General features: G+C 43.0%; 1 protein-coding gene across 22 annotated transcripts in view; it reads left to right on the top strand.

The window, feature by feature from the left end:
* Positions 1–27,067, top strand: part of ZNF470 (zinc finger protein 470) — a 45,558-nt gene continuing 18,491 nt past the window's right edge. The window contains exons 1-10 of one of the 22 annotated variants that reach the window (XM_082436385.1): positions 12–505; positions 637–903; positions 1,657–1,791; positions 2,852–2,943; positions 7,871–7,997; positions 8,174–8,269; positions 10,654–12,219; positions 13,694–13,735; positions 14,619–14,731; positions 15,110–20,396. In XM_082436385.1, coding sequence (XP_082292511.1) covers positions 2,911–2,943; positions 7,871–7,997; positions 8,174–8,269; positions 10,654–12,219; positions 13,694–13,735; positions 14,619–14,698 — 1,944 coding nt within the window. In that variant the 5' untranslated portion in view covers positions 12–505; positions 637–903; positions 1,657–1,791; positions 2,852–2,910 and the 3' untranslated portion in view covers positions 14,699–14,731; positions 15,110–20,396. The other 21 variants (XM_082436384.1, XM_082436388.1, XM_082436400.1 and 18 more) reach the window with 21 other exon arrangements.

Raw genomic sequence — 27,067 nt, forward strand, 5'->3', positions numbered from 1 at the left:
CCTGCGTACTCCGAGCCCGGCGAAGGCTCCTAGAAGTCCCCGGGACTCGGCTCATTTCATGGAGGCCGCCAATACTTCTCGGACCCAGAAGCTAAAAGGCTTCTAGGTAGCTCTATTCCGGACCAGGAGGCACCAATAGGGGACAGACGGCAGTGATCACCAGGCCGGGGAGAGGAACCCTGCCTAGCAGCCTAGTCCTCAGATTTCAGAAAGCCGCCGCCACCCTTGTCTGCACTACGTTTCCCAAAGGCCCTTGCGCTGGGAGGACACGCCCACTTCCGACGAGGACTTGAAACCCGGACGTGAGCGAGTCTGGCCGGTTCTGAGGAGAAAGTCTGAGTGGGGTGGCGGCGGCGGCAGCGGCTGAGCCGGGCGCGGGGAGGCGCCGAGAGGGCAGCGTCCCGGTCTGCATGCGGGGGCGGGGGGGTCGTGAGCGTGCGCGCGTGACTTGGCTACTGTGACCGTCAGCGCGTGGTGTGTGTGTGTGACCGGGAGGAGGAGGCAGGTACGTGTGTGAATGGGGGGGAGAGTGTGTGCGGGTGTGAGATGTGACTGGTGGGGCGCAGAGGAGGCAAGTGTGTGACTGGGGCCCGTGTTTCTGCGCGTGTCTTTTGTGCACCTGGCACGTCCCAGCAGCATGTGAGCGACGGCGTGTATTGGGACGAATGAAGGATTTTACGTGGCTGAGAGCTGGAAACGCCTACGGAGGAGACCACCCCCCGACACACACCCCAGCCCCCCACACACCCTGACTCCACCACCAAGAACCCAGTGTGGCCCAAAGCCCTGGAGTCCTGGGAAGGCGCCTGGTTGGGCTGGTGCGGCTGAAGCATTTCTTGCCTGCCCCGCCTGGAGGGTGTGGAAATCGGGACACTACACACGTCCACGGGACTAAGTATGGAGGTAAGAGTGGCAGACGGCCTCGGTACGGCTGCAAGAGTGAAAATTAAGGTTTGGGGGTGCTGTTCCTGGGCCCAAGTGCTGGAGGAGGATGTCCCTGGCCGCAGAGTCTGGTGGACCCAGAAGTCCAAAGATTTGGATGGTTACCTCAGGCCGGAGGGTGGAGCTGAATTCAGGGAGGGGTCTTGACTTGCCCAGAGTCTCCTAACCAGACACTCCCCTTCCAGGTCTGTCTGCGTATCTCCAAGGACCCAGGGGAGAGAGCATTCCCCATTAGAACATTACCTCTGAATGCTGTGCTGCTCTTCAAGGAGGACCTCAGTATTTAATATTTTTATTTTTTAATCTGTTAAGAGTCCTGTCCCATATTATCACGGTGGGATGCGACTTGGGAGGAAGGTGAGATTCACAGCTTCATCTGGAAGTGCTGAGGGATCCCAGCCTTTCCATGGCTTAGTCACCTTTTAGTAGATGAACAGAAATACTCCCCCATTTCTATCTCACACTTCTCTGTCTCCCGCTAACCCCCCCCCCCGCCCCGCCCCTAGCCAGAGTGAGTAAAGAGAGAGAGAGAGGGGAAAGAAGCACTGCTCATAGCCTTATTGTTCTTTGCTTGTTTTACTGCGTGCAGTAACAATAGGTAATGTTTACTGAGCGCTTACTGTGGCCCAGACATGGTTCTAAGATCTTTTGGGGATGGTAACACCAAACCTCACAACATTATGAGGTGGAAACTATCTTATCTCCTTTTTATAGATGAGGACACTGACGCGTAGAGAGGACAAGTAATCACTAGTAAGTGGAGGAGCCAGGATTCACATCCAGGACAGGCTGACTCCAGAGTCCCCTTCTGTACTGGCCCTCAGGTAATCCCCTCAACAACTGCTTGAGGTGGGTATTCTTAACCACTTTTGACAGTTGAAGAAGCTGACCCTAAGAGTTCAGATCCCAAAACCTCCACCGAGCAAGTTTTTTTTCTTAAACTTTCTGACCCAGTTTCTGTTATGTAAAATGAAGATGATATTCTGTACCTCATAGGACTGTTACGAGGATTAAGTGAGCTCATACCTGTAAAGCACTTCGTGTAGTCTCTGTCACATAGTAACTAGTGCTCCGTAAGCGTTCATTCTTACATTCATCATTATAATAATGCTTTGAAAAAGCAGTGGAGTTTAGTGGAAAGAAACCAGAATTAAGTCAGATATTTTTATCCTCTTCCTGATTGAATAAGCTTGGCTGGAGGCCTGGGGGTGGGGTGAGGTGGCCAGGGACTTCTTCAGAACTATAGTTTGTCAGAAAGCAAAAGGAGAACTTGGGTCTCCTGACAGTTTTTTGGTTCAGCTATCTGTAAGCCACATGGACTCTATTGTAACAAAGGTAATACCTCTTTCTGGGGAAGATGGCTTTCTTTAAGTCTCGTAGACTCTTCATAAGTCCTGAGTAGTTAGTTGCACATGGGGTGTTTTTTTTGTTATATTCTGGCGTCTGCTTGAGCATATAGCTTGGGTGGTAGAGTCACGCAGACCTAGGTTGATGAGTGGGCTGCATTATTTACAGGCTGTGTGACTTGTGCAAAAGACTTCATCTCCCAGAGCTTTCACATGTGAAACAGTGACAGTATTCCCTATTTTCATTGAAGGTCGTGAAGGTCACATCAGAGTGTGAATATATGCAGCACGCCTAATACATCTCTGTTGTTAATGAATGGGTGGCTTTGAGCAAGAGAGAGATTGTCCTCAGCCTGAAAATCCAGAGCAGAGCAGAACCCCAGCTGTAAATTATAGGTTTCCCAGGGAGTGCCTGGGCTGTGAGAGGAGGGTGGAGTAGGAATAGGGGAGTGAGAACAGAGGGAGCTGAAGGGAAAAGTTTCTAGGTTTTGATTATTCGAGCTACTCACCGTTCTTAGAGTCTCTCACTAGAGTCTGTCACCGTTCCTTTCTCTTCCTCCCAGCTGTGCCCTCTCAGGGTGAAGCCCTTCTCCATGTGAGGAGCCAGGAAAAGGAGAAGGTGATGGGAATTGAACTTCTTAAAGCCATGTCCCTGGTTAGTATTCCCTTGCTTTTCAGGATTTGGTAATGTTTGTTTCCTTCTGAAAATTGTCCCACTTTGAGGCCTGGCTCCTATTTCCTCTCTTTCTGACGAGTAATGGGGCTATAGGTAGCTTCAAACAGCCCAATACACTCTTACAGAGCTTCCACTTTTTCCTGTTCAGTGTTTATTCTTCACTCAAGAAATGACCCACTGTGAGCCCTTCCCTTGTACTCATTTTTTTCATAAGTATCTGACAATACAGAAATACAGTCCTTAGAGGAGATTTGAGAGCCACGATCTGCCTAGTCCCTAAATCCCTATCCTTGCTCTCAGAGAGCTTACTATCTGTTGGAGAAATGAAAAGGTAACAAACATTTATTTTTACAGTGTGATCAGTGCTGCAGGTGGAGAGTGGACTTCCTGTGGAGTGGAGGGGAAAGGCCATTAATAGCCCGAATGAGTGCCTTTGGGTGAATTACAAGAAGGTGCCCCTTCATCTGTACTGATGAAGCTCTGTGATAGGCCACAATCTGGCAGGAGGAAATCTGCTTATTTTAGCTCCTTTTTGCCACCTTGGTGAGAAATCCTGCACAATCTTACTCACTGTTGGAAGGAGGAGGCATTGGGAGGGCTTGAGTCACAGAGGAAGGGATTTCTGAGTTGCATATTGAAGGAAGTGGAGGAGATCTGCAGGCGCAGGTGAGATGGGTGACGCAGGTGAGATGGGTGACGTTTTTGCCACAGTAAACAAAGATTTCCCCTCCCTACTTGACTGGAGCCATAAGTGTCTTAAAATGCCAGGGAATGTACTACATCCTTTTTTCTTTCTAGGATGAATACCATAATCTATTTAATCAGCCCTTTGTTGTTCCATAGTTAAATTGTTGCCAATATTTTACTATTTAATAGAGAGCGTTGCAGTTATCATCTTTGTATTTGAATTTTTGCCCTCATCTCTGATTTCTTTGGACTAAGTTCCTAATTTTTCATTTCTTGCAGATGAGAGTTTCTCACACTTACTCTACTCCAGAATGTTTTTAATATTAATATCTTATTGACCAATAATAGAACCTTAAGAACTATAACTCATGTTCTGATTAAACTGCTGAACAAGTGTCACCAGCAAATTAATTATTATAAAACTATAAAAATTGGTACATAAATTTTAAAATCTAATCAAATGAAAACAACGTAGAATATTAAAAGTGTTTTATTTTACATCAAAGACACAATAAGCAACTTAAAGCAAAATACCTTTTTTTTAAAAAAAAAAAAACAGATTTAATGCCACAGAACATGTACTACCAATGGAACTTGTTTCCTAGAGCATATATACATTTTAAACAAAAGCATTATTGTTATTTGTCAGAAGAAAATATTTTAAGAGTGCCAGAGTATGGTATAAAGGTTAGTAACAAGGACTCTGGAACCAAACTGCCTGGGTACAAATTCTAGCTCCACCATATACTAGATATATCACCTTAATTTCAGTTCCCTCAACCGTAAAATGGGAATAATAATAGTACCTAATTTATAGGACTGTTGTGAGTATTAATGAGTCAATATATTTTAAGTGTTTAGAAAAGTACTTGGCACATAATAAACACTAGCTATATGTGCTACTGAAGAACTACAATATGATGTTTAATGCACAAGAAGCCCTGAACATCTGGAGTGTTTATATTTCCAATGGAATATTAGTTTTAAAAATAATAACATTTTGCACTGAATTTGGGAGAGTCCTGGTTCTGGGTAATGGACTAAGCAAGCTCCACCTGTCTTTCCCACTGAAAGCTGGGATGCATGCATGCATGAAGCATGCATGCTCCAGAATGCATGAAGAAGCAATTTGAAGTCTCTAAAAAGTACATAACAGGCAGATTGGGAAAGAAGCCCAAAATGTGAAGTCCCACCAAACCTGCAGTGTGATTACCTTTTTTTTTTCCTCCCAGTATCTCTTAACATGGATTCAACAAGCACAGAACTCAGAAGTAGGCATTGGCATGGATAGAAAGAACTGCAGGAGAAACTTTCTAGTTTAGACTCAAGAAGTGGCAAAGGGATCTAATGCTCAGAATGAGGGGGAGGGGAGCAGAAATCCCCCTTTTAAAGTGGTAAGTGCACAATGGAATGGAATAAATAAGGCCCAGTTATCTGGCCAGAGAACGAAAAAGGGGAGCCCCCTGGGAAACAAAGTACTGGAGAGATCCCAGAGAGGGAGAAAGTCACCCACATCAAGTTGTTTATGATCTCATAAGCAGCTCACTCTGAGCTGCTCATGTATGTATCTGACCCTGAAGAGCATACCATAGTCTATGAGCATGAACTAAGGTCTCAGGCTGGTCTTAGACCAGGCTGACCACTGACTGGTGCATAAGTAGGACAAAGGTGAATATCACTGCACAGAGTTGAAAATGGAACTGCTGTTGAAACCACCACCCACAGAAAGCTGGTTAGAACTTGCAGCCTGAACAAAATATCAGCCAACATTCTCCATAGAATTTAAACAAGATGTAGAGTCTCATAATATCCAGAATGTCAGGAATATAATCCAAAATTACTCAGCTAATGAAAGGCTAGGAAAATTTCAATTCGTAGGGAAAAAGGCCACCACTGGATACTAACGTTGATGTGACACCGATGTTGGAATTATCTGATAAAGACTTTAAAGCAGCTGTTATAAAAGTGCTCCAACAAGAAAAGTTGAACATTCTTGAAATGAGTGGAAAGATAGTCTCAGCAAAGAAATAGAAAATATGAACAAGAAATGAAAAATACAGTAACCAAAATAAGCTCACTGGATGGACTAGTGGCACAATGGAGATGACAGAGGAGAGAGTTAGTGAACTTGAGGATAAACAGAAACTATCTAATCTGAATAACAGAAAAAAGATTGAACAAAGCCTCAGGGTCCTATAAGACAATACCAAAATGTTTAACATTTCTATCATTGAAGTCCCCCAAAAAGGAGGAGAAAGTGAAGTGTAGAAAAATTTGAAGAAATAATGGCTGAAAAATTACCAACTTTAGTGAAAGACATAAACATGTGTGTCTGTAAAGCTCATCAAACTCCAATATGATGAACCCAGAGAAATCCCTACCCAGAAATGTCATAATCAGACTGCTGAAACTAAAGACAAGGGGAAAAAAACTTCAAAAGCAGCCAGAGAAAAACTGTGCTTAACATACAGGACAACAGTGATATGGATAACTGTGGGTTTCTCATCAGAAACCATGGAAGTCAGAAGAGTAGAACAACTTTTTTAAAGTGCTCGAAGAAAAGAACTGTCAACCCAGAATTCTATGTCCAGTAAAAATAGCCTTCAAGAAGGTGAAATAGTTTCTCATGTGAATGAACACTAAGAAAATTCATAGACAGATTTTTAAAAGAATTGTAAAAGGAAGTTCTTCCAGTAGATATTATATCAGAAGGGAATTTGGAACATTAGGAATGAAGGAAGTGCAACAAAAATGGTGACTATTTATATGTAAATGCAATAGACTGTTCTTTTGAAGTATTTAAAATATCTTCAACAGTTGAAACCAAAACTAATAGCTTAGGTTTGCTGAGCAGGACAGGATTTGAACATAGGTGATCTGGCTTCAGAGACCATGTTCTTAACTACTATAGCATACTGAAATTACTAAAATAAAATATAGGTAAAACGTTTATTGAAATACTAAACCAAATGTTTCACCTCTTCCTGGCCTCCTGCTCTTCTTTCTTTCCCATCTCTCCTTCATAATTATCATAGGTAAAAATTCTTGAGTACTTAGCCAGGTACTGTGCCTGTTACTTCATTTAATTCTCACAGTGCTGCCATGAGGTAGGTACTAAAATTATTACCATTTTTTTAGGAGGGAAATCTTGAAGCACACAGAAGTTAATTGGCTTGGCAAAGATCACCCAGCTAGAAAGTGACAGGGTCTGAATTCTTTGGAATAATAATCTAACCTTTTTCTCTGGTTTTATTTAAAACTCATTCGTAGATGTTGGTATAAGTGAAATCACAAAAAAAAAAAAAAGAAAGAAATGAAAAATCTGCCATCAACCATAGAACTGGCCTCACTTCCTGGTTGGTTAGAAATTCAGCCCTTGTAACAAAACACAGGTTACCTGTCATGTGCTTACCTCATATCATCTCTTGATACTTCTCTGCAGATTATCAAAAAATAACTTGCCAAATGAGTTCTTTCCTAATCTAAATATATTTGTTTTTCAAAACAAAATAATAGTGCTGGGCATTTTTTTCTTTCATTCTTTTTAGGCATACCCCTTAATATCTCGAGAACACTAAGATTTCTTAGAATATATTGTGGAGATTGAAGTCATACTGATCAGGTCAGCATCATTCCTTGAAACTTTCTGTTGCAGTCCCAGAGCTCTTTAGTTTTTCCATGTAGAAAGTGAGCTAACTCCTAACATAGATAAAATAATTTAGTGCTTGATGCTCTTCTGTTTTGAATGCAGTCAACACTTTTTTATTTGAGAATGTCTTCTCACACCATAAAATGCTTCAAGAACAGAGAGTTATCGCTCATATTTTTTCTTTTTCTTAATATATATAAATATAGCTCTTTAGTTTTTCCATGTAGAAAGTGAGCTAACTCCTAACATAGATAAAATAATTTAATGCTTGATGCTTTTCTGTTTTGAATGCAGTCAACACTTTTTTATTTGAGAACGTCTTCTCACACCATAAAATGCTTCAAGAACAGAGAGTTATTGCTCATATTTTTTCTTTTTCTTAATATATATAAATATAGGCAGAAAAGTTTTTCAGTAAATAACTACATGACCTTGATCATTTAGATCCCCCCAGGGCAGTTACTCACAGTTTTTTTTTCCCAAATGTGAACAACATAACTCTTTACCCTAAGGCCAGCTAAGTCAGGGCATGAACACTGATTGAGCAAGATTATATTTGTGTTGTTTCAGGATTCAGTGTCTTTCATGGATATAGCCATAGACTTCTCCCAAGATGAGTGGGAATGGCTGAATCTTGCTCAAAGGACTTTGTATAAGAAGGTGATGTTAGAGAACTATAGGAACCTGGCTTCATTGGGTAAGAGTATATTCCTCCTTCCACCTCCCCCTAGGAGTCTTTCCACTTCAGTAGTCTTTCATGACTTTATCAGCATTTTCCTACAATGTTTCTCTTCTCTCAGTACCATTTAGACTGTGTCATAGCTCTGGAATATCCACAGCATAGCTAATTTTCTTATTTCCTCTTATATGCAGGTCTTTGCATTTCTAAACCAGATGTGATCTCCTTATTGGAGCAGGATAAAGAGCCCTGGATGATGAAAGGAGAGATAACAAGAGGCCTGCACCCAGGTAAATGCAGGATAACTAGAGCTGGGAAAACTATCCTAAAGGTGTTTCTTCCCTCTGATATTTGCTGGAAAATACCTCTCAAAGTCCCTCCCAAATTGAAACTTCTTGTTCTAACACTATTTTTTTTAAAGATTTTATTTATCATTTATTTATTTATTTATTTTGGGCTGCATCAGGTCTTAGTTGCAGCACGCAGGATCTTTGTTGAGGCATGCAGGATATTTCCTCGTGGCTCACGGGCTTCTGTCTAGTTGTGGCGTGCGGGTTTTCTCTCTCTAGTTGTAGCGCGCAGGCTCCAGGGCACGTGGGCTCTGCAGTTTGCGGCACGCAGGCTCTTCTAGCACGTGGGATCTTCGTTGAGGCATGCGGGATCTTTTGTTTTGGCATGCGGGCTTCTCTCTAGTTGTGTGTGGGTTTTCTCTCTCTAGTTGTGGCGCGCAGGCTCCAGGGTGTGTGGCCTCTGTAGTTGTGGCGCACAGGCTCCAGAGCATATGGGCTCTGTAGTTTGTGGCACGCAGGCTCTCTAGTTGAGGTGCATGAGCTCAGTAGTTGTGGCGTGTGGGCTTCGTTGCCCTGTGGCATGTGGGATCTTAGTTCCCTGACCAGGGATCGAACCCGCGTCCCCTGCGTTGTAAGGCGGATTCTTTAACACTGGACCACGACGGAAGTCCCTCTAACACTATTTTTTAAGTGTATCTTTTCTTCCCCACTGGTGTGACATACACCTTTACCTTTAGTGATTTCCTATAAATACCACAGTCTGTTTCTGAACTCTGTTATGTTCCATTGCTGTTTACCTAGTTCTGCTCAAGTACTGTATTGTTGTAATCATCCCTGACTTTCAACATTTCTGGGTTCTTCAGACAGATTTGTGTTTAGTCTTTCAAACTTGTTTAAGTATTTTCCTTTCTTTAAAATGTGACTTATCAAGTTAACAAGTATTATAGCTATGTTCTTCTCTCTGCTTTTAATTATTTTTCTCTTTGGTGTTTCTTTTTTATTGTTGTTGTTTCTTTTTGTTTTGTTGTTTATGTCTTTTTTCCCCCTTCAGTTGGAAAGGTTTTAGTTCTACAGTTTGTTAACTTTATGACTTCATCTATTTTTAAATTTGTACTTTAAAATTCATCCACTTGAGATTCAAAACATTGTCTTTTGATACCGATATGAAAGATGAAGAAATTAGCCCACTAATGTTACCTCCTCTCTCTTTGTCCATCATCTTCCCACTTTTACTGTACCTATTGGGATTTTTGACTCAGGTTATTTTCTTCAGTTTATTAATTTTTTTCCCTGTCATGCTTGAAAGCTGTTTTTCTGGTTTAGAAAGCCAGATAATAGGCTATAGACATATATTGCAGGGAAATGATCTTCAAGTGAGGAGGTTAGTTTATTCTGTGGCCTGTAGTGTGGCCTTTTACTGCTTTCAGTTCTCAAAGTTTTAAGAAGTGGATGTTGGTATGTCACTTATAGCCCTAATGATGTACATTAATAAATAATAAAAAAAAATGAATTAAGCATCCAATTCAAGATATTAGAAAAAGAACAAAATGAATCTCAGGGAGACTGAAATAAGTTATATATAGTGATTTATATTGCTAGAGATAAAAATAGGTATAAATGAATCAGAAAACAGTAGATCTAATGAAAATAAATCCAACATAGGCTTCTTTAGAAAACCAATAAAATATATAAAGTATCCAGACAAATGAAAGAAAATACAAGAAAAGAAATAATGGTAAATGACCACTGATGCCTGAGTACGTAAGAGAATCATATGGATCTATTTTTGGAATGCAAGTCTCTGCAAATAATTTGAAAACCTGGATGAAATGGATGATACTTTACGAAAATATAATAACCACAACTGACACCAGAGATAGAAAATTTAAACAGACTGGTTACCATTGAAGAAATGTTGAAAGTCATCTAAGAACTGCCTCCCCCAAGAAAATAAGCCACAACCCCAAATTGTTTTACAAATAAATTCTATAAAGCCTGTAAGGAACACTATCAACATTGTTTAAAGTGTTCTATGACAGAGAATAAAAAGGAGAACTATAAAAAATGTATTTATGAAGACAGCATAACATTTGATACCAAAACATTACCAAAACAGCACCCAAAAAAAGGAAATTACAGACAAATCAATTATGAATATTGGTGCAATATCTTAAATAAAAAGTCATGTTGAAATAATATACCAGAGCCAAGGAGGGTTTATTTGAGAAACGCAAGGGTGGTCACAGTGCCTAACTTTAAGAACTGTCAAAAACGTTTACCTTTGTGGGCTTCAGCAACTGTTTTGATTCACATGGTTTCATTTGGAAGTTTCCGTTGTTTTGGCATTAAATAAAGGAGACGTTTGCTTTCTTAATATCTTTCAGACTTGGAGTTTGTGTGGATGAGAAAGGAATTATCTCCAAACCAGGACATCTATGAGGAAAAATTGTCCCAGGCAGTGATAATGGAAAGACTTACAAGCTGTGACCTCGAATGTTCCACATTAAGGGAAAACTGGAAATGTGAAGACCTGTTTGAGAGGGAGCTGGTAAGTCAGAAGACACATTTTAGGCAAGGGACAATCAGTCATATAGGTACCCTTATTGAGAAAGGAGACCACTCTAACAAATCTGGGACAGTTTTTTATCTGAATACATTATCTTATATAAAACAGGTATTTCCTATCGAAGAGAGAATATATAATTTTGACACAGATAAGAAAAGCTTAAAAGCACATTCCTTTGTGAAAAAACGCAAGCAAGTCTATGGAGAAAAGAAACTTTTGCAATGTAATGACTGTGAGAAAACTTTCAGCAAAATCTCAACTCTTACTCTTCATCAAAGAATTCATACTGGAGAGAAACCCTATGAATGTATCGAATGTGGAAAGGCCTTTAGCCAGAGTGCCCACCTTGCTCAACATCAGAGAATCCACACAGGAGAAAAACCCTTTGAATGTACTGAATGTGGGAAAGCCTTCAGCCAGAATGCTCATCTCATTCAACATCAGAGAGTTCATACTGGAGAGAAACCTTATCAATGTAAGCAGTGTCATAAAGCCTTCAGCCAGCTTGCACATCTTGCTCAACACCAGAGGGTTCATACTGGAGAGAAACCCTATGAATGTATCGAATGTGGGAAAGCTTTTAGTGATTGTTCATCTCTAGCTCATCATCGAAGGATTCACACTGGGAAAAGACCCTATGAATGCATTGACTGTGGGAAAGCTTTCAGGCAGAACGCTTCTCTTATACGTCATCGGAGGTATTGTCACACTGGAGAGAAACCCTTTGATTGTATTGATTGTGGGAAGGCTTTCACTGATCATATAGGACTTATTCAGCATAAGAGAATTCATACTGGAGAGAGACCTTACAAATGTAACGTGTGTGGGAAGGCTTTTAGCCATGGCTCATCCCTGACTGTCCATCAGAGAATTCACACAGGAGAGAAACCCTATGAATGTAATATCTGTGAGAAAGCCTTTAGCCATCGTGGCTCACTCACTCTTCATCAAAGAGTTCATACTGGAGAGAAACCCTACGAATGTAAGGAATGTGGGAAAGCTTTTCGGCAGAGCACGCACCTCGCCCATCATCAGAGAATTCATACTGGGGAGAAACCTTATGAATGTAAGGAGTGCAGCAAAGCCTTCAGCCAGAATGCACACCTTGCACAACATCAGAAAGTACACACTGGAGAGAAACCATACGAATGTAAGGAATGCGGGAAGGCCTTCAGTCAAATTGCACACCTTATTCAACACCAGCGAGTTCATACTGGCGAGAAGCCTTATGAATGTATTGAATGTGGGAAGGCCTTTAGTGATGGCTCCTATCTTGTTCAACATCAGAGGCTCCATTCTGGCAAAAGACCGTATGCATGTCTTGAATGTGGGAAGGCATTCAGACAGAGGGCATCCCTGATCTGTCACCAAAGGTGTCATACAGGTGAGAAACCTTACGAATGTAATGTCTGTGGGAAAGCCTTTAGCCATCGTAAATCCCTTACTCTGCATCAGAGAATTCACACAGGAGAGAAACCGTATGAGTGTAAGGAATGCAGCAAAGCCTTCAGCCAGATTGCCCATCTGACGCTGCATAGGAGAATTCATACTGGAGAAAGGCCCTATGAATGTAAAGAATGTGGAAAAGCCTTTAGGCAGAGTGTACACCTTGCTCACCATCAGCGAATTCATACCGGAGAGTCATCCTCAATTATTCCCTCGTCTTCACCTGCATACCACCAGGTCCTCTAGCTTCAATATTCTAAATCTGTCTATCCACTTCTTTCCAACTCATGCCATTATCATGGTCAAAGATGCAACCATCTCGTTTGGATTTCTGCATAGCGTTGCAACCATTTTCCCTCTTGCTTCCCTCAAGTGCATTTTTAGCACTGTAGCCAGCTTAATCTTTTAAAAATAAAGAACTATATTCATGTTACTTTTCCATTTGAAACACTTGTTTTGAAGAATATGTTAGATAATCCACTTAAAGGGTTTAGCATGCCTTCCTGGGCTTATAATTAATGCCATTAAGATAGAGTTTTCCTTACAGTTATGTTCAGCTGCAAGTGTAATGAACCAGTAGGTCAAGACTAAGAAGCCTACAAATTTTAGAGTAGGCGGAGAACTCTTTACTCTCCTAGTAGGTAGGAAAAATGAACACATTCAGAATTGAAAGATTGTATGATATACAGGGTAACATGGTGGCTTGCACCCCCCTCTATGAATAAATATAATGACGTCTAGCATTGTTGATGAGAGAGTCTCACCTCACCTGGCACTTACAAGTGATAATAGGTCAATTAGAACAAAAGGTAGAATGTAGGACTAACTAGGGGGTAGTATTAAAAATGAACTAAAATGAACAAGCTAGAAAACTTGAATAGGTTAATAGCCATGAAATAAACTACAAAAGGTAGTTCAACACTTTCACCTGTGGAAAAGCATCACAAACAAGCCCTGTGATGTTTAATTGTTCTAGAGCATAAAATAAATACAGTAAAGCTTCCCATCTTGTTCTGTGAGACTGACAAGACTAATACCAAAACAGGAAAACATATATATTGCAGTTGGCTTATGAATGTGAATGTTAAAAGTTAAATATTTTTTAAATATTAAAAAACAGACTAAATGAAAAGCTAGACATGTCTCTGTATAGACAGACTCAGTCTGGCAAAGATATTTCTCCCCAAGTTAAATACGTAAATTCATTGATAGTCCAAAAAAAGTCCCTATGTGTTTTTAAGTTGACAAGCTCATTTTGACCATCTAGAGAGTACTGTGATATAACAAAGAGTGTAGTACTGTAATAATCATTAAATTAACATTAATGGAGCATTTACTAATGTTCCAGGCATTGTTTTAGGTGCTGGGGATACAACGAGGTGCAAAATGTACAAAAACGTTATTCTTCACAGATCTGGTGGGAGAAGACAAACTAAAAATTGAAATACTATATAGTAAGTATGTGACATGTACATACTTGTACATGATGAGAAATGATCTAAAAAGGGAGCCAGGGAGTGCTGGGAGGGGGTGCTTTATTCCCCCAGAACATATGGGCATTAGAACCAAGGGATTAGGGAAGAACTAGAAAAAACTCAGCCCCAAAGGGCATGATGAGAATAATCATGACAGTCTCAAAGCAGATAATTATGATGCTCTGAGTATTGCAGGAAGGGAGAATTGATGGCTTAACAAGGTTCATGAGAGTTCTGTTCACTCTTTGTCAATCGTGATTTAGAGGCTGGTGGAGGGTTTTGTTTTGGGTTTTGTTTTGTTTTGGTAGCGGTCTTATTGAGATATAGTTCACGTACCATACAATTTGCCCACTTAAAGTATATGATTCAGGGAATTCCCTGGTGGTCCAGTGGTTAGGACTCGGCACTTTCATTGCCATGGCCTGGGTTCAGTCCCTGGTCAGGGAACTAAGATCCCGCAAGCCGTGTGGCACAGCCAAAAAAAAAAAAAATGTATATGATTCAATGACTTTAGTATGTTCAGAGTTGTGCAACCATCACCACAGTTAATTTTAGAACATTTTCATCACCCAAAACGAGATCCCCTGCCCTTTAGTAGATACTCTTACACCTAGAGGAGAATACTTACCTGGAGCACCTCCTACACCTGAAGGTACCTGGAGTACCCAGAGCTCTCGGGTTTCCTCTTGGTTGCTGCCTGTGGCCATGTGAGGGGAGCTCTTATCCAGAGGACACTGGAAAATGGAGCTTTGGGGCTTCCTCTTTACTTCGGCATCAAGGCTAGGAGATGGACGGTCTTATCCAGAGCATGTAGAGGGTTTTGAGTGCCCTTATATATGATAAAAAGGATTTTTCATTTCAGTGGGGCAAAGACGGATTGATCAGATGGCCTTGGGACAGTTAGCTCTCTGGAAAGACATAGATCTATACTTTGCACACTGACTGATGAAGTCCTGATGGATTAGAGATCTAAAGGTACAATATTAAAGTACAAGAAAAATTTAGAATATTTCTATAACCTTGGCTTGAGGCAGACCTTCTTAAGCATTACACATAACCCAGGAGCTGACATTAAACTGAGTAACACTTCTGTGTGGAAAACATCAAAGTTAACAGATAAATGAGAGACTGAAAGAAAATGTTTGCAACAAATATGATAAAGGGAAATAATCCCTGATATTTAAAGCACTCTTACAAATCAGTAATAGTAACATCTGCAACTCAGAAAAATGGACAGAGCTAACAGCCTCTTTAAAGATGAAATAAAAACAGCTAAGGAAAATTACCCACTATCATTAATAATCAAGGCAATGCAAAATAAAGTGATGATATATTGACTTTTTCCCCCAATAGATTGATTTTAAATCACAGAAGAGTGATAATATCCAGTTTTGGTGAATGTGTGAAAAACAAGACAGTTCCATTGTTTGTTATATAAATTGCTGTATGTATAGACCATTCGAATCAATATTCCTCAGAAACCAAAGTGTACACAGGTAGGTAAATGTATAATGGGAAACATTTTTAATGATAAACTCTTAGTAACTTAGGGTAAGGGGAAAATGGGTAAGTTAATTATGTTGTATTCTTTCAACAGAATTATATGCAGCTGTTGAAAAACTGTAAATGTGTATATAGCCATAAAAGATAGTTGTGCTATATTAAATGAAAAGAATTTTTTCAGACCTGTATTCTAGTATAAATTCATAATCATAATATCAAAAATAAAACCAAAAATACATGTTTTTCTGTTTTCCTCTGCCCAGATTTCCTTGCCTTCTTCTTCTTTTTTTTTTTCTTCTTTTTTTTTAAATTTTATTTATTTCTGGCTGTTTTGGGTCTTAGTTGCTGCGCTCGGGCTTTCTCTAGTTGCGGTGAATGGGGGCAACTCATTGTGGTGCCCGGGCTTCTCATTGCGGTGGCTTCTCTTGGTGCGGAGCGTGGGCTCTCGGTGCGCGAGCTTCAGTAGTTGTAGCATGCAAGCTCAGTAGTTGTGGCTCGTAGGCTTTAGAGCACAGGCTCAGTAGTTGTGGCGCACGGGCTTAGTTGCTCCGCGGCACGTGGGATCTTCCCAGACCAGGGCTCGAACGCGTGTCCCCTGCATTGGCAGGTGGATTCTTAACCACTGTGTCACCAGAGAAGCCCTTGCCTCCTTCTTTTGACTACACTCTCTCTTTTCCTTTGAGTAACTGGCCATACCCTGTCTTACAGTTCCGAGGGACCTAGTCAATCAGATTCTCTCTGGAGCTTGAAAGGGAGAAGGATCTGTTCCCTAAAGGGATGATGCTGGTGTCCTTGTGGTTGTGATCTTTGGAGCCGCCCTAGTTTTTGTGCTTTCCAAGGCTGCAATTCCTTAAACGACTCACCATCCTCTCAGTACTTCATTTTCTGCTTGTTTGCTTGCAATTAAAGAAACTTAACCAAGTCAGGGTTTGGTATGAAGATTATGTAATAGACAATAGAATCTTTGGAATATTGGAGGTGTTAGGGATTGGTGTTTGGGTGAGATGGGGCAAGTGAGACTCCTGTTTCTTTCCTAGCCTAGGAAAGTAACAACTCGTGGTGTGCACTGGGCAAACACCCAAGTGAATTATTATTAGTTGTAGTCGCCTGAGGTGAATAGAGGTCTAGAGTCCTGAATAATGACAGTTTCAAGAGGAAGAGGAATGCCAAGTCCAAAGAGTGTCTATGATGCCGGTAGCTAACTGTTTTGGGTAATTTAAAACTCAAATCTTGAACTTTCTGAATTACTAGCAACTAAGGGTCTTTGTATGATATTGTTGAAAGATGTCTTATACTGTTTGAAGTCATAGGGTTAAGATTGCTTAAAACCAAATTGAGAGACTCCTTTTATGGGTTGCTAAGGTGGGATGCTGGTTAAATTCTGTATTTTGTTGTAGAGTGGTTGTAAGGTCTGAATTGTATCCCTCCCACCCCCAAATTCACATATTGAAGCCCTAAACCCCAGTGTGACTGTATGTGGAGAGAGACGGCTTTGGGGGAGGGAATTACGGTTAAATGAAGTGATACGGGTGGGGCCCTAATCTGATAGAACTGGTAACCTTATAAGAAGAGGGAGAGACATCAGAGGTACTAGAGAGAAGTTACGGTGACAATTGAGAAAAGTTTCTGGCAATTTACCCCAAGAAGAACTGACCTTGACCTTTATAGGAAGTTGGTCTGGAGATGACAAGGAGCCATGTGGTAAGTTGAGGGAATCAACATTTCTGGATTACAGCAGGAAAAATTCCCACCGCTCGCTCCAGATATGGCCTTCACGGGAAGTGTTTGTGCTCCTTGTATCCAAGGAGCCTAGAACTCAGAGTCCATGTACCTCATAGATCATTCTGGAACATTCCTCATAAGACCAGTGAGTGGTCATCTGTGGGCTGCAGTTGTTGTTACTAAACATTTTGAATACGGTTCCCAAAAGGAGATAGTCTGATTTACAGACGATCCAGAGTAACTCAAATTGGGACTAGCACCGCTGAGGATTTCTTCTAGCCAGTATTCCTGAGATTCTAATACCATTGTTGTCATTTTAAGATACAGTGTTTTCAGAGGAAGTGAGAGACTTTAATCAAATTCTGAATAATTTTAAAGGGAAGGTGATCAAAGGGAGAAGATGTGCCTCGACAAGTAGGCATAAGTGGCTTAAAACTAATGTGAACATCAAAGAGTCGGAATAATTTAGAAAGCACATCTTGTTTTGAAAACGCATAATACAGATGTAGGGCTTTTGGGGGGGTCCATAAAAATCAATCAATTATGTAAACTTACCCATTGAAACTTTTTTTTTTTTAATCTGTTGAGTATTTCCTTCTTTGGGGAACTAAAATTTAGATATCCTGAAAATGTCGCCTCAATAAGTCTAACAAGAAGAACAAGGGTCTGGAGACCAAGACTCTTTGGGAGACAGTTTGGCAGCTTCTTACAAGGCTAAACACTGTCCAGCAACCATACTTCTAGGTATTAGCTCAAATGAATTGAAAACATGTCCACACAGAAAGCTGCATGTGGGTGCTTACAGCAGTTTTATGAAAGCAGCCGAGATGTCCTTCAGTAGGCGAATGGATAAACATACTGTGGCACAACCAATAGATTATTATTTAGTGATAAAAAGAAATGAGCCAGGGGCTTCCCTGGTGGTGCAGTGGTTAAGAATCCGCCTGCCAATGCAGCAGACACGGGTTCGAGCCCTGGTCCCGGAAGATTCCACATGCTGCAGAGCATCTAAACTAAGCCTGTGCGCCACAACTACCGAGCCTCTGCTCTAGAGCCCGTGAGCCACAACTACTGAAGCCCACATGCCACAACTACTGAAGCCTGCGCACCTAGAGCCCATGCTCCACAACAAGAGAAGCCACCACAATGAGAGGCCCGCGCACCGCAAAGAAGAGTAGCCCCTGCTCGCTGCAACTAGAGAAAGCCCACGTGTAGCAACGAAGACCCAATGCAGCCAAAAATAAAATAAAAATAAATTAATTTTTTAAAAAAAGAAATGAGCTAAAAAATGGAGAACTTTAAGTTCATATTAAATGCTAAGTGAAAGAAGCCATTCTGAAAAAGGCTATGTATTGTCTGATTCCAACTCTGTGACATTCTGGAAAAGACAAAACTATGCAGATAGAAAAAATACCGGGTTCATGAAGATGGAGGAGGACGAACAGGTGCAGCACAGGACATTTTTAGGGCACTGAAATATATGCTACTGTAATGGTGGATACATATTATTATGCATTTGCCAAAACCCACAGAAGTGTACAACACAAAGAGCAACCTTAATGTAAACTATGGGGTTTTGTTAGTAATAATGTATCAATATCGGTTCATTAATTGTAACAAATGTTCCACATTAATGCAAGCGTTTACTAATAGGGGAAATTGGGTGCAGGGAGGTGGGTGTATGAGAACTCTGTACTATCTGCTCAATTTTTCTGTAAACCTAAAACTGTTCTAAAAAGTAAAGTCATTAGTAAAAACAAAAACAAAACAAAACAAGAAACCCATAATGAGATATCACTACACGCTTATCAGAATGGCTAAAATAAAATATGTATATGTATAATGGCAACATCCAATATTGGCAAGGATTTGGAGAAACTGGATATCTCATAAATTGCTGGTAGGAATATAAATGGTACGGCCACTCTGAAAAACAGTTTGGCAGTTTGTTGAAAAAAAAAAAAAACTAAACTAAAAATGCAAATACTGTATGACCTAGAAATGCACTCCTGGGCATTTATCCCAGAGAAATGAAGATTTAGGTTCATACGAAACCCTGTAATAAGGGACAATTAATAGTAGAAGGGCAACCTATGAAATGGAAGAAAATATTTGCAAACCAAATATCTGATAAGGGGTTAATATCCAAAATATGTAAGGAACCCCTGCAACTCAATAGCAAAAGATAAAATAATTTAAAATGGGCAAAGGACTTGAATAGAATAGACATTTCTCCAAAAAGACATACAAATGGCCAGCAGTTACATGAAAAGGTAAAGAGCATCACTAATCATCAGAGAGATGCAAATCTAAACCACACTGAGATATCACCACACACCTATTAGAATGAATATTATTTTTTAAAAAAATTGAAGAGGATGGGGAGAAATCAGAACTTTTGTACCCTACTGATGGGAATGTAAAATGGTGCAGCCACTATGGAAAACAGTATGGAGTTTCCTCCAAAAAAAAATTAGAAATACCTAATGATCTCACTTCTCACTTCTGGGTATTCGAAAGTCAGGATCTCAAGTAGATGATTTGCACTCCATTGTTCACTGCAGCATTATTCACAATAGCTGAGATGTGGAAGCAACCTAAATGTCCATCAGTGAATCAACGGATAAAGAAAATGTGGTATACACATAAAATGTAATATCCTTTAACCTTAAAAAAGAAGGAACTCCTGCCATATGCCGCAACATGGGTGAAGCTTGAGGACATTGTGCTGAGATAAGCCAGACGCAGAAGGACAAATACTGCGTTTATATGAGGTATCTAAAATAGACACATGGAAGCAGAGAGTAGAATGATGGTTGCCAGGGTCTTGAGGGAAGGGGAAATGGGGAGTTACTGGTCAACAGGTATAAAGTTTCATTTAGGCAAGGTGATTAAGTTCTAGTGTTCTGTACATCATGCCTCTAGTTAACAATACTGTATTGTACACTTAAAATTTTGTTATGAGGGTAGATTTTATGTTAAGTGTTCCTACCGAAATGAAAACTGTAACTGGAATAGCCCCAAACTGGAAACATCCCAGATGTGGTAGCCAAACTGTGGTAAATCCCTACCATGGATTACCACTCAGTAGTAAAGTAATGAACTATTGATACAAATAACAACTTGCATAAATCTCCAGAGAATTATTCTGAATGAAAAAAAATGCCTATGGATATAACATTTTTGAAATGACAAAATTATGGAGAAAAAATTAGCGATAGTCAAGGGTTAAGGAAGGATGGGGTATGGAGGAAAGTGGGTGTGGCTATGAAAGGGCAACCTGAGGGATCCTAGTGGTGATGGAAACGTTCTGTATCTTGACAATATTCATGTCTGTATCCTATTTGTGACTTTGCAAGTGAAACCGTGCCCTATAGGGTTAACAGAAACTGGTGACTAACGAATTCTTTTTTTTTTTAATAAATTTATTTTATTTATTTATTTTTGGCTGCGTTGTGTCTTCGTTGCTGTGCATGGGCTTTCTCTAGTTGCGGCGCACTGGCTTCTCATTGCCGTGGCTTCTCTTGTTGCGGAGCACGGGCTCTAGGCGCGTGGGCTTCAGTAGTTATGGCACGTGGGCTCAGTAGTTGTGGCTCGCGGGCTCTAGAGTAGAAGCTCAGTAGCTGTAGCGCACAGGCTTGTTGCTCCGTGGCATGTGGGATCTTCCCGGGCCAGGGATCAAACCCATGTCCCCTGCATTGCCAGGCGGATTCTCAACAACTGCGCCACCAGGGAAGCCCCTAACAGAAATTCTTGACCTTGTCTTACAGCTCGTTAAAACCACCTCCACTTGTAACCAGCCTTCACTGATCAAGCTTAACTATAATTTTTGCTACAGAAGATTTGCATGTGCTCCAAGCCACACGTAGCCTATACAGTAAGATGTTTGCCCAAGTCGTTTTCCAGGAACTTGGACTGAGCTGTGTCCAGTTCAAGCTCAAGCCAGTTAAGAGTGGTTGGGACCACTGACCCTACACCTGGGCCTTTAGAAAGTCCTGATGTGTCTGATGAACAAACTTTTGACATCAGAGGGCCAAAAACTCCTCCCTCAGATCATACTAAGCGCCTCCATTTTGGGAAATGCATCCCATGAGGAAGCATGTAACTCAGATTTGCCTGCACAGAACACAGATTACCTCACCTTTTCCCTACCGCCAATACCTTTTCCCATGCCTAAGATCACCTTGCTTCTTTAACCCATAAATACCGCACCCCCCTCACCTCAGGGAGGTGGATCTGAGATGTTTTCCCATCTCCTCGCAGGGCTGCCTCTGAATAAACCTTTTCTTTGTTGCAAACCTTGGCTTTTTGCTGTGCCTTGGGCAAATGAACCTGGTTTGGTAACACAAGACTTCACCCTTGGGGGAACCAGATAAAGGGTACACTGGATCTCTCTCGGTGGTTTCTGTATTTTTTACAACTGCAGGTGAACCTACATTTGTCTCAAATAAAATATTTAAAGTCATTAATCACCCCTTAAGACTAGCCTCTGTTTCACTACTATATATAAAATATATAACTAGCAAGGACCTACTGTATAGCACACGGAACTCTACTCAATAGTCTGTAATAACCTGTATGGGAAAAGAATCTAAATGAAGAGTGGATATAGGTATATGTATAACTGATTCACTTTGCTGTACACCTGAAACTAACACAACATTGTAAATCAACTATACTGCAATTAAAAAAAAAAAAAAAAGACTAGCCGCTGTTTACATTTCTGTGGCCACTGAGACATTCAGCAAATGCTTTCAGACTTGGCTTTGTGGTTTATGGTGTAACAGGCCCAGCCAGGAGCCCTGGTTCCTACCCCAGCTCCCCCACTGTCCCCTTGTGCCACCTCTTTTGTCAGCACCACTGTCCTCACCTGGAAAGTAGCATGGTTGTGAGAATTAGATATGTTCGTAAGTCATAAAACGCCCAAAACAGGAGCTGGCACGTAAGAAACTCAAAATAAGTGAATACTTTTTTTTCTTATTATTTTCTGGTTTGTATCTCTGTATGCCTTACAAATTTTCTACAATTCAGCATGATTATCACGCTCAACAAAATTGCCCAGGATCCTCCCTCAGTCCAGCCCAGAAGTCTGCAGAAGGGTGGGCCACAGCCTCCTTTCTCCACCTCCACCCACGCCCCCCCCCTTTCTGGAATTCTCCCTCCTCCCTCCCCCACCGGCCTCCCTAAGCAATCCCCCCTCCCCTCCTACCTCTCCCCCGTCTCTCTCTTCTCCCCCTTCCCTTTCCCCCCATCTCCTCTCTCCCTCCTCCCCTCCCATCCCTCAATACCACTCCCCCAGCACCCCCATCCCCTTCGGCCGCGGTTCCGGTGCCGCGGGGGCCTCTGGGAGCTGGAGGGGCGCGGTCGGGTCTCGGGTAGGTTCGGGTCCGCTCGGCTCCATTCGGGTCCGCGGGCGGGAAGGCCTGAGCGGAGGCGGAGGCGCGCGGGCTTCTGGGAAGTGTAGTCCGCCCGTCTGCGCAGGCGCAGTGCGGCCTGGAGGCCGTAGGGCTCGGGTCAGTGTACAGACCGACCCGCGCTGGTGAGTCCGGCCGCGGGCAGGGCAGGGCAGGGCGGGGCGGGGCGGGGCGGGGCGGGGCGGGCTCGGCAGGGGGCATGCTGACTGAGGAGAGGGGTCGTGAGGTCACAGGCGAGGGGCCTGAGGGCTGAGGGGAGGGTGTGCGGGCCCAGGCGAGGGGCGTGAGGGAGGAGAGGAGGGTGTGCGCGCCGGGAGAGGGCGTGTGGGCTGAGGGGAAGGTGGGCCCTGGAGGGAGAAGGTGTGAGGGCCCAGGTGAGGGGCGTGAGGGCTGAGGGGAGGGTGTGCGTGCCGGGAGAGGGCGTGTGGACTGAGGGGAAGGTGGGCCCTGGAGGGAGAAGGTGTGAGGGCCCAGGTGAGGGGAGTGCCGGCTCAGAGAGAGGGCTGGGGAGAGGAGTGGAGGGAGGAGGCTGGTACTGACCTAAAGTGATGCGATGGGGAAGGAGGCGAATCTGTGTGTGTGTGCATCAGTGTAAGTCGGGGCGGGGGTGCGCACGCGCTCATGCGCCTACCGGTCTTGGTCTCTGTGGGAGTCTCCTGTGTGTAGTCTTTGCCTTCCCTGTTGGGGTGGGGGCAGTGTATCTCTGGGTGACCGCCACGTCCACATCCTTGGTTGTGTGTGTGTCTGCCTTTATTTCTGCCCACGGTGTCTCTGTGTGAGGGTGTCATCCAGGTGTCCACCTGTGCCTCGTCTTTCACTCTGTAGCTGTGTCCCTGGGTGTGAGTGTGTCTGTGAGCATGGGGTGTGTCTCTCCCGAAGTCCGCCCCGTCAGTGTCTCTACCTCTCTGTGTGTGTGTGTTCACCTGTGTGTCTCAGTCTTTGGGCCTTTCTGGGTGTTTGTATGCGAGTGCATCTGTGTGCGACCCTCCTAAAAGCACGTGTGAAAGACTGTGAACGCTTGGACAGGCCTAGCAGAGCTACCTCCCTTCTCGTCCTGCAGGTCTCCTGGCCTGGGGCCCCCAGACTCCCCAGCTCCTTCCTGCCCCTCAGAGCCTTGTCCGGCTCGTAGAAGGCCCTGGAGGGTTGTGGGGGCAGGAAGTGTGTGGGTGACAGGATGTGGGGCTAAGGCTTCTTCTCTTGCCTTCCACAGGACCTTCTTAAAGGAGGGTCAGAGTCCCCTACCTCCTCCTGACCCGGGTTGATTTGTTCAGGGGATGTGTATTGGGCCCTCAAAGTGCTGTTCTGGGCACTTTGCTGGGACTACTTCATTTATAAGCCTCCCAGTAACTCCAAGGTAGGGACCTCATCATCCCCATTTTATACATGGGGAAACCGAGGCTCAGAGACTTAAGTGAGTGACCCAACTCTGTACCCAGGTATCTGGGTTCCAGAGACCCCACACTTAATGACCAGACAAATGGGAAATCCTTTCTTCCTTTCGGCTCATCTGACACAGAGTTGCAGGATTTTTTCCCCCATGGGAATCTTACCCTTAGAAACAATGGAAGGAAGGAAATGCCAGGAGACTCAAGGAAGGAGAGGAGGGAAGTAGCCACCAGCTTTGTAGCCACATAGATTTCAGGCCACATGGGTTCAACAGTCACCAGCCCAGAGCATGTCACTTCCAGGGCCTCTGTGCCTTTGTCGCCTTCATGGGCTCCTTTTTTCATGAAAAAAAAAAAATTATAGTTTGTGATTACACTGATATGAAGACAAATATAATCCAGGCTGGATTAGAGTCACCTTTATTTTTTTAAATGATCTTAAATTAAGACATTCTCGTGGGCCCCTACAGGTATCAGGGGCCTTGGGCTCGCTGTGCCTCCTGGGTAAGTCGGCTCTGATCATGTCCACGTCCGGCCAAAGCCAGTGTTGTTGACCTCACAGTGTAGGGATGGGAGTCACATGGAGATTGCCAGTCTAGAAAGAATACTCTTTAAAAAATTAAATTCTGTTTAAAAAATTATGACATTAATATGAAGTCACTCACCCAGGGAAACAAAGGAATATAAAGAAAAAAAATGAATAACTCCCCCTTCCCATTCCCCCTCCAACCCCACGAGGCACCATCTGGTGTCCATCATTCCATGGCCTTCCCCAGGCCTTTCCCAGGCTCAGAAACACCTACAGAAACACACACCCACATGTGCTGGTTCATTTTTATACAGAGGGGTTTAAGTTAGGTATAAAACCAAGTAACTTGCTTTTCTCATTATGACATCACAAATATATATGTCAGCAGATGCAGAACCCACTCCTGTTTTCTAAGGAGACCTGATATTTCACACAGTGGATGCCCCGCCATTTATTCAACATTTCTTTGCTGATGGATACTTACATTTTGTTTCTGTTTTTTTGTGTATTTGTTGGTTTGATTGGATTCTAGGAACAGTGCTATAATAAACATCTTTTTTCCGTATATAACATTTTACATGGAGTTTTTGTTGCTATGGGCAGAGTCCCGGGAACAAGGCTGCTGGGTTATGGGGTTCGTGTTTTGCCAGCTCACTCTCCAGAAATGTTGAGTGACTCCCGTTCCTTCAGCTGTGTGTGGGAGGCCCATTTCTTTGCGTCTTTGCCAGTGATAGAAGTTGGCTTATTCATTCACTCAGCTCTATGTTTGGGTACCTCTGGCTGTTACCCTAGATGCTGGAAACACAATCCAAAAATGATCATCTCTGCTCCCCGGGGGCTTGCATTCTTCTGAAGGGAAGACAGATGATGAACTTGAAAACTTTTTAAAGAGACAGTTGTCAACAATGATGTGGGCTATAAGAAGATGGCAGGGGTGGGCGTTGGTTGCTACTTGAGCTCAGGGCCGTGGGAGTGGGAGACTTCTCCATGGAGGTGACATTTGAGCTGCCAGTGAGAAGGAGCCAGCCAGGGGAAGAGCATTTCTGGCAGAGGAAGCGGCAGATTCGAAGGCCAGTGTACCTGGGGCCAAGTGTTTGAGAGGGGAGTGGAGTGGGAGGGGGAAGGCCCTCGGGACAGACTGTAAGGGCCATGTGGGCAGCGGTGAAGACTGGGGATGATTTCTAAGGCTGTGGGAAGCCACCGGAGAGTTTTAAGCTGGAGGAGGTTTTGCGGAGGGGTTGCTGCGGGCCGGGCACGCTGCAGGCCGGGCACACTGCTGTGGGGTTTGCAGACGTGAAGTGATGGGGACACAAGCCCATACCTTTGTGACCCTTTGTGATGTACAGCAGGGCTTCTTTTTTTAAATAATTATATTGATTTTTAATTTGAAATTTCACTGTTTAAAGTTTATAGGGACCAACGTTTAATTTGACAATACTCTTTTTTTATTGAAATATAGTTGATTTACAATGTTGTGTTAATTTCTGCTGTACAGCGAAGCAATTTAGTTATACATATATGTATTCTTTTTCATATTCTTTTCTATTATGGTTTATTACAGGATATTGAATATAGTTCCCTGTGCTATACAGGAGGACCTTGTTGTTTATCCATTCTATATATAATAGTTTGCATCTGCTAATCCCAAACTCCCACTCCTTCCCTCCCCCAACCCCCTCTCCCTTGGCAACAGCAAGTCTGTTCTCTATGTCTGTGAGTCTGTTTCTGTTTCATAGATAAACTCATTTGTGTTGTATTTTAGATTCCACATATAAGTGAAACTATATAGTGAAATGGGGTCGGTGGAAACAGTGCCCACCTTGCAGGGGTGTTAGGAGGATTAAGTGAGAGGCGTTGGTCTAGGGCTTTGCAGGCGGTAAGCACCCTGAATGTTCGCTGTTAACGTGTGTGCGTGTCCCTGTCTCCTGCCCCTCTGTGGGCATGTGTGTGTCTGTCCTGTGTGCATTGTGAGGTGGGCCTAGGCCTGGTCTCTCACCGTGCCTCCCTCTTTCTCCCCCCTGACCAGAGCCCGCCATTCCCGGTCACCGTGGGCAGTGGAGGGATGGCCGCCCAGCTGCTGACTGATGAGGCCCTGGTGAGTCATGTTGCCTCCCTCTCCTTTCCAGAGGGATGACCCTCTGACCCCCAGCCCCGTCCAGGGCCCACGTCCCCACCTCCTGGGGGTTCTGTCCACCCTGAGGAAGGACAGCAGTGCTCAGGGGTGACACTCCTGTCCCCTCTGCCCCCTCCAGGCCCAGGAGCCTCTCTCTTGCCTGTCCCTGACATTGGCTTTGGTCAACCAAAGAGGACAGGGCAGCTGGGGAGTGACTGGTTCTGCCCTGGGGGCCCTCAGGAGACGCAGGAGGGCACCCGGAAAGTGATGGTTTAAATGTGTACAAGGCTCGCTGGAACAAGGCCCACACATTTCAGACAGCAGTTACCTCGGGGGAGGGAGGGCGCCCATGGGGAGGGCACACGGCTGGCATCCCCGGCTCTCACTGTAATGTGTTATGATGTTTTAACGGCTGGTACGTATATAGCTGTGTATTGAATTTTTCTCTAAGCTTGCTTTTATGCCAGAAATATTTCATAATAAATATATAAATGTTCTTTATAGAAAATAGGGAAAATCCAGTAACCTGTAGGTAAGAATATAATTTACCCATAGTGCCTCTACCCAGAGATAACCGTGTGGATTATTTGTATATTCATTTATTGGCTTCCTTCTCTGATGATTATTTTTAAAAATTGACCCAGT

The sequence above is a fragment of the Balaenoptera physalus genome (assembly GCF_965194825.1).
Source record: "Balaenoptera physalus genome assembly, chromosome: 19".
Taxonomy (NCBI): domain Eukaryota; kingdom Metazoa; phylum Chordata; class Mammalia; order Artiodactyla; family Balaenopteridae; genus Balaenoptera; species Balaenoptera physalus.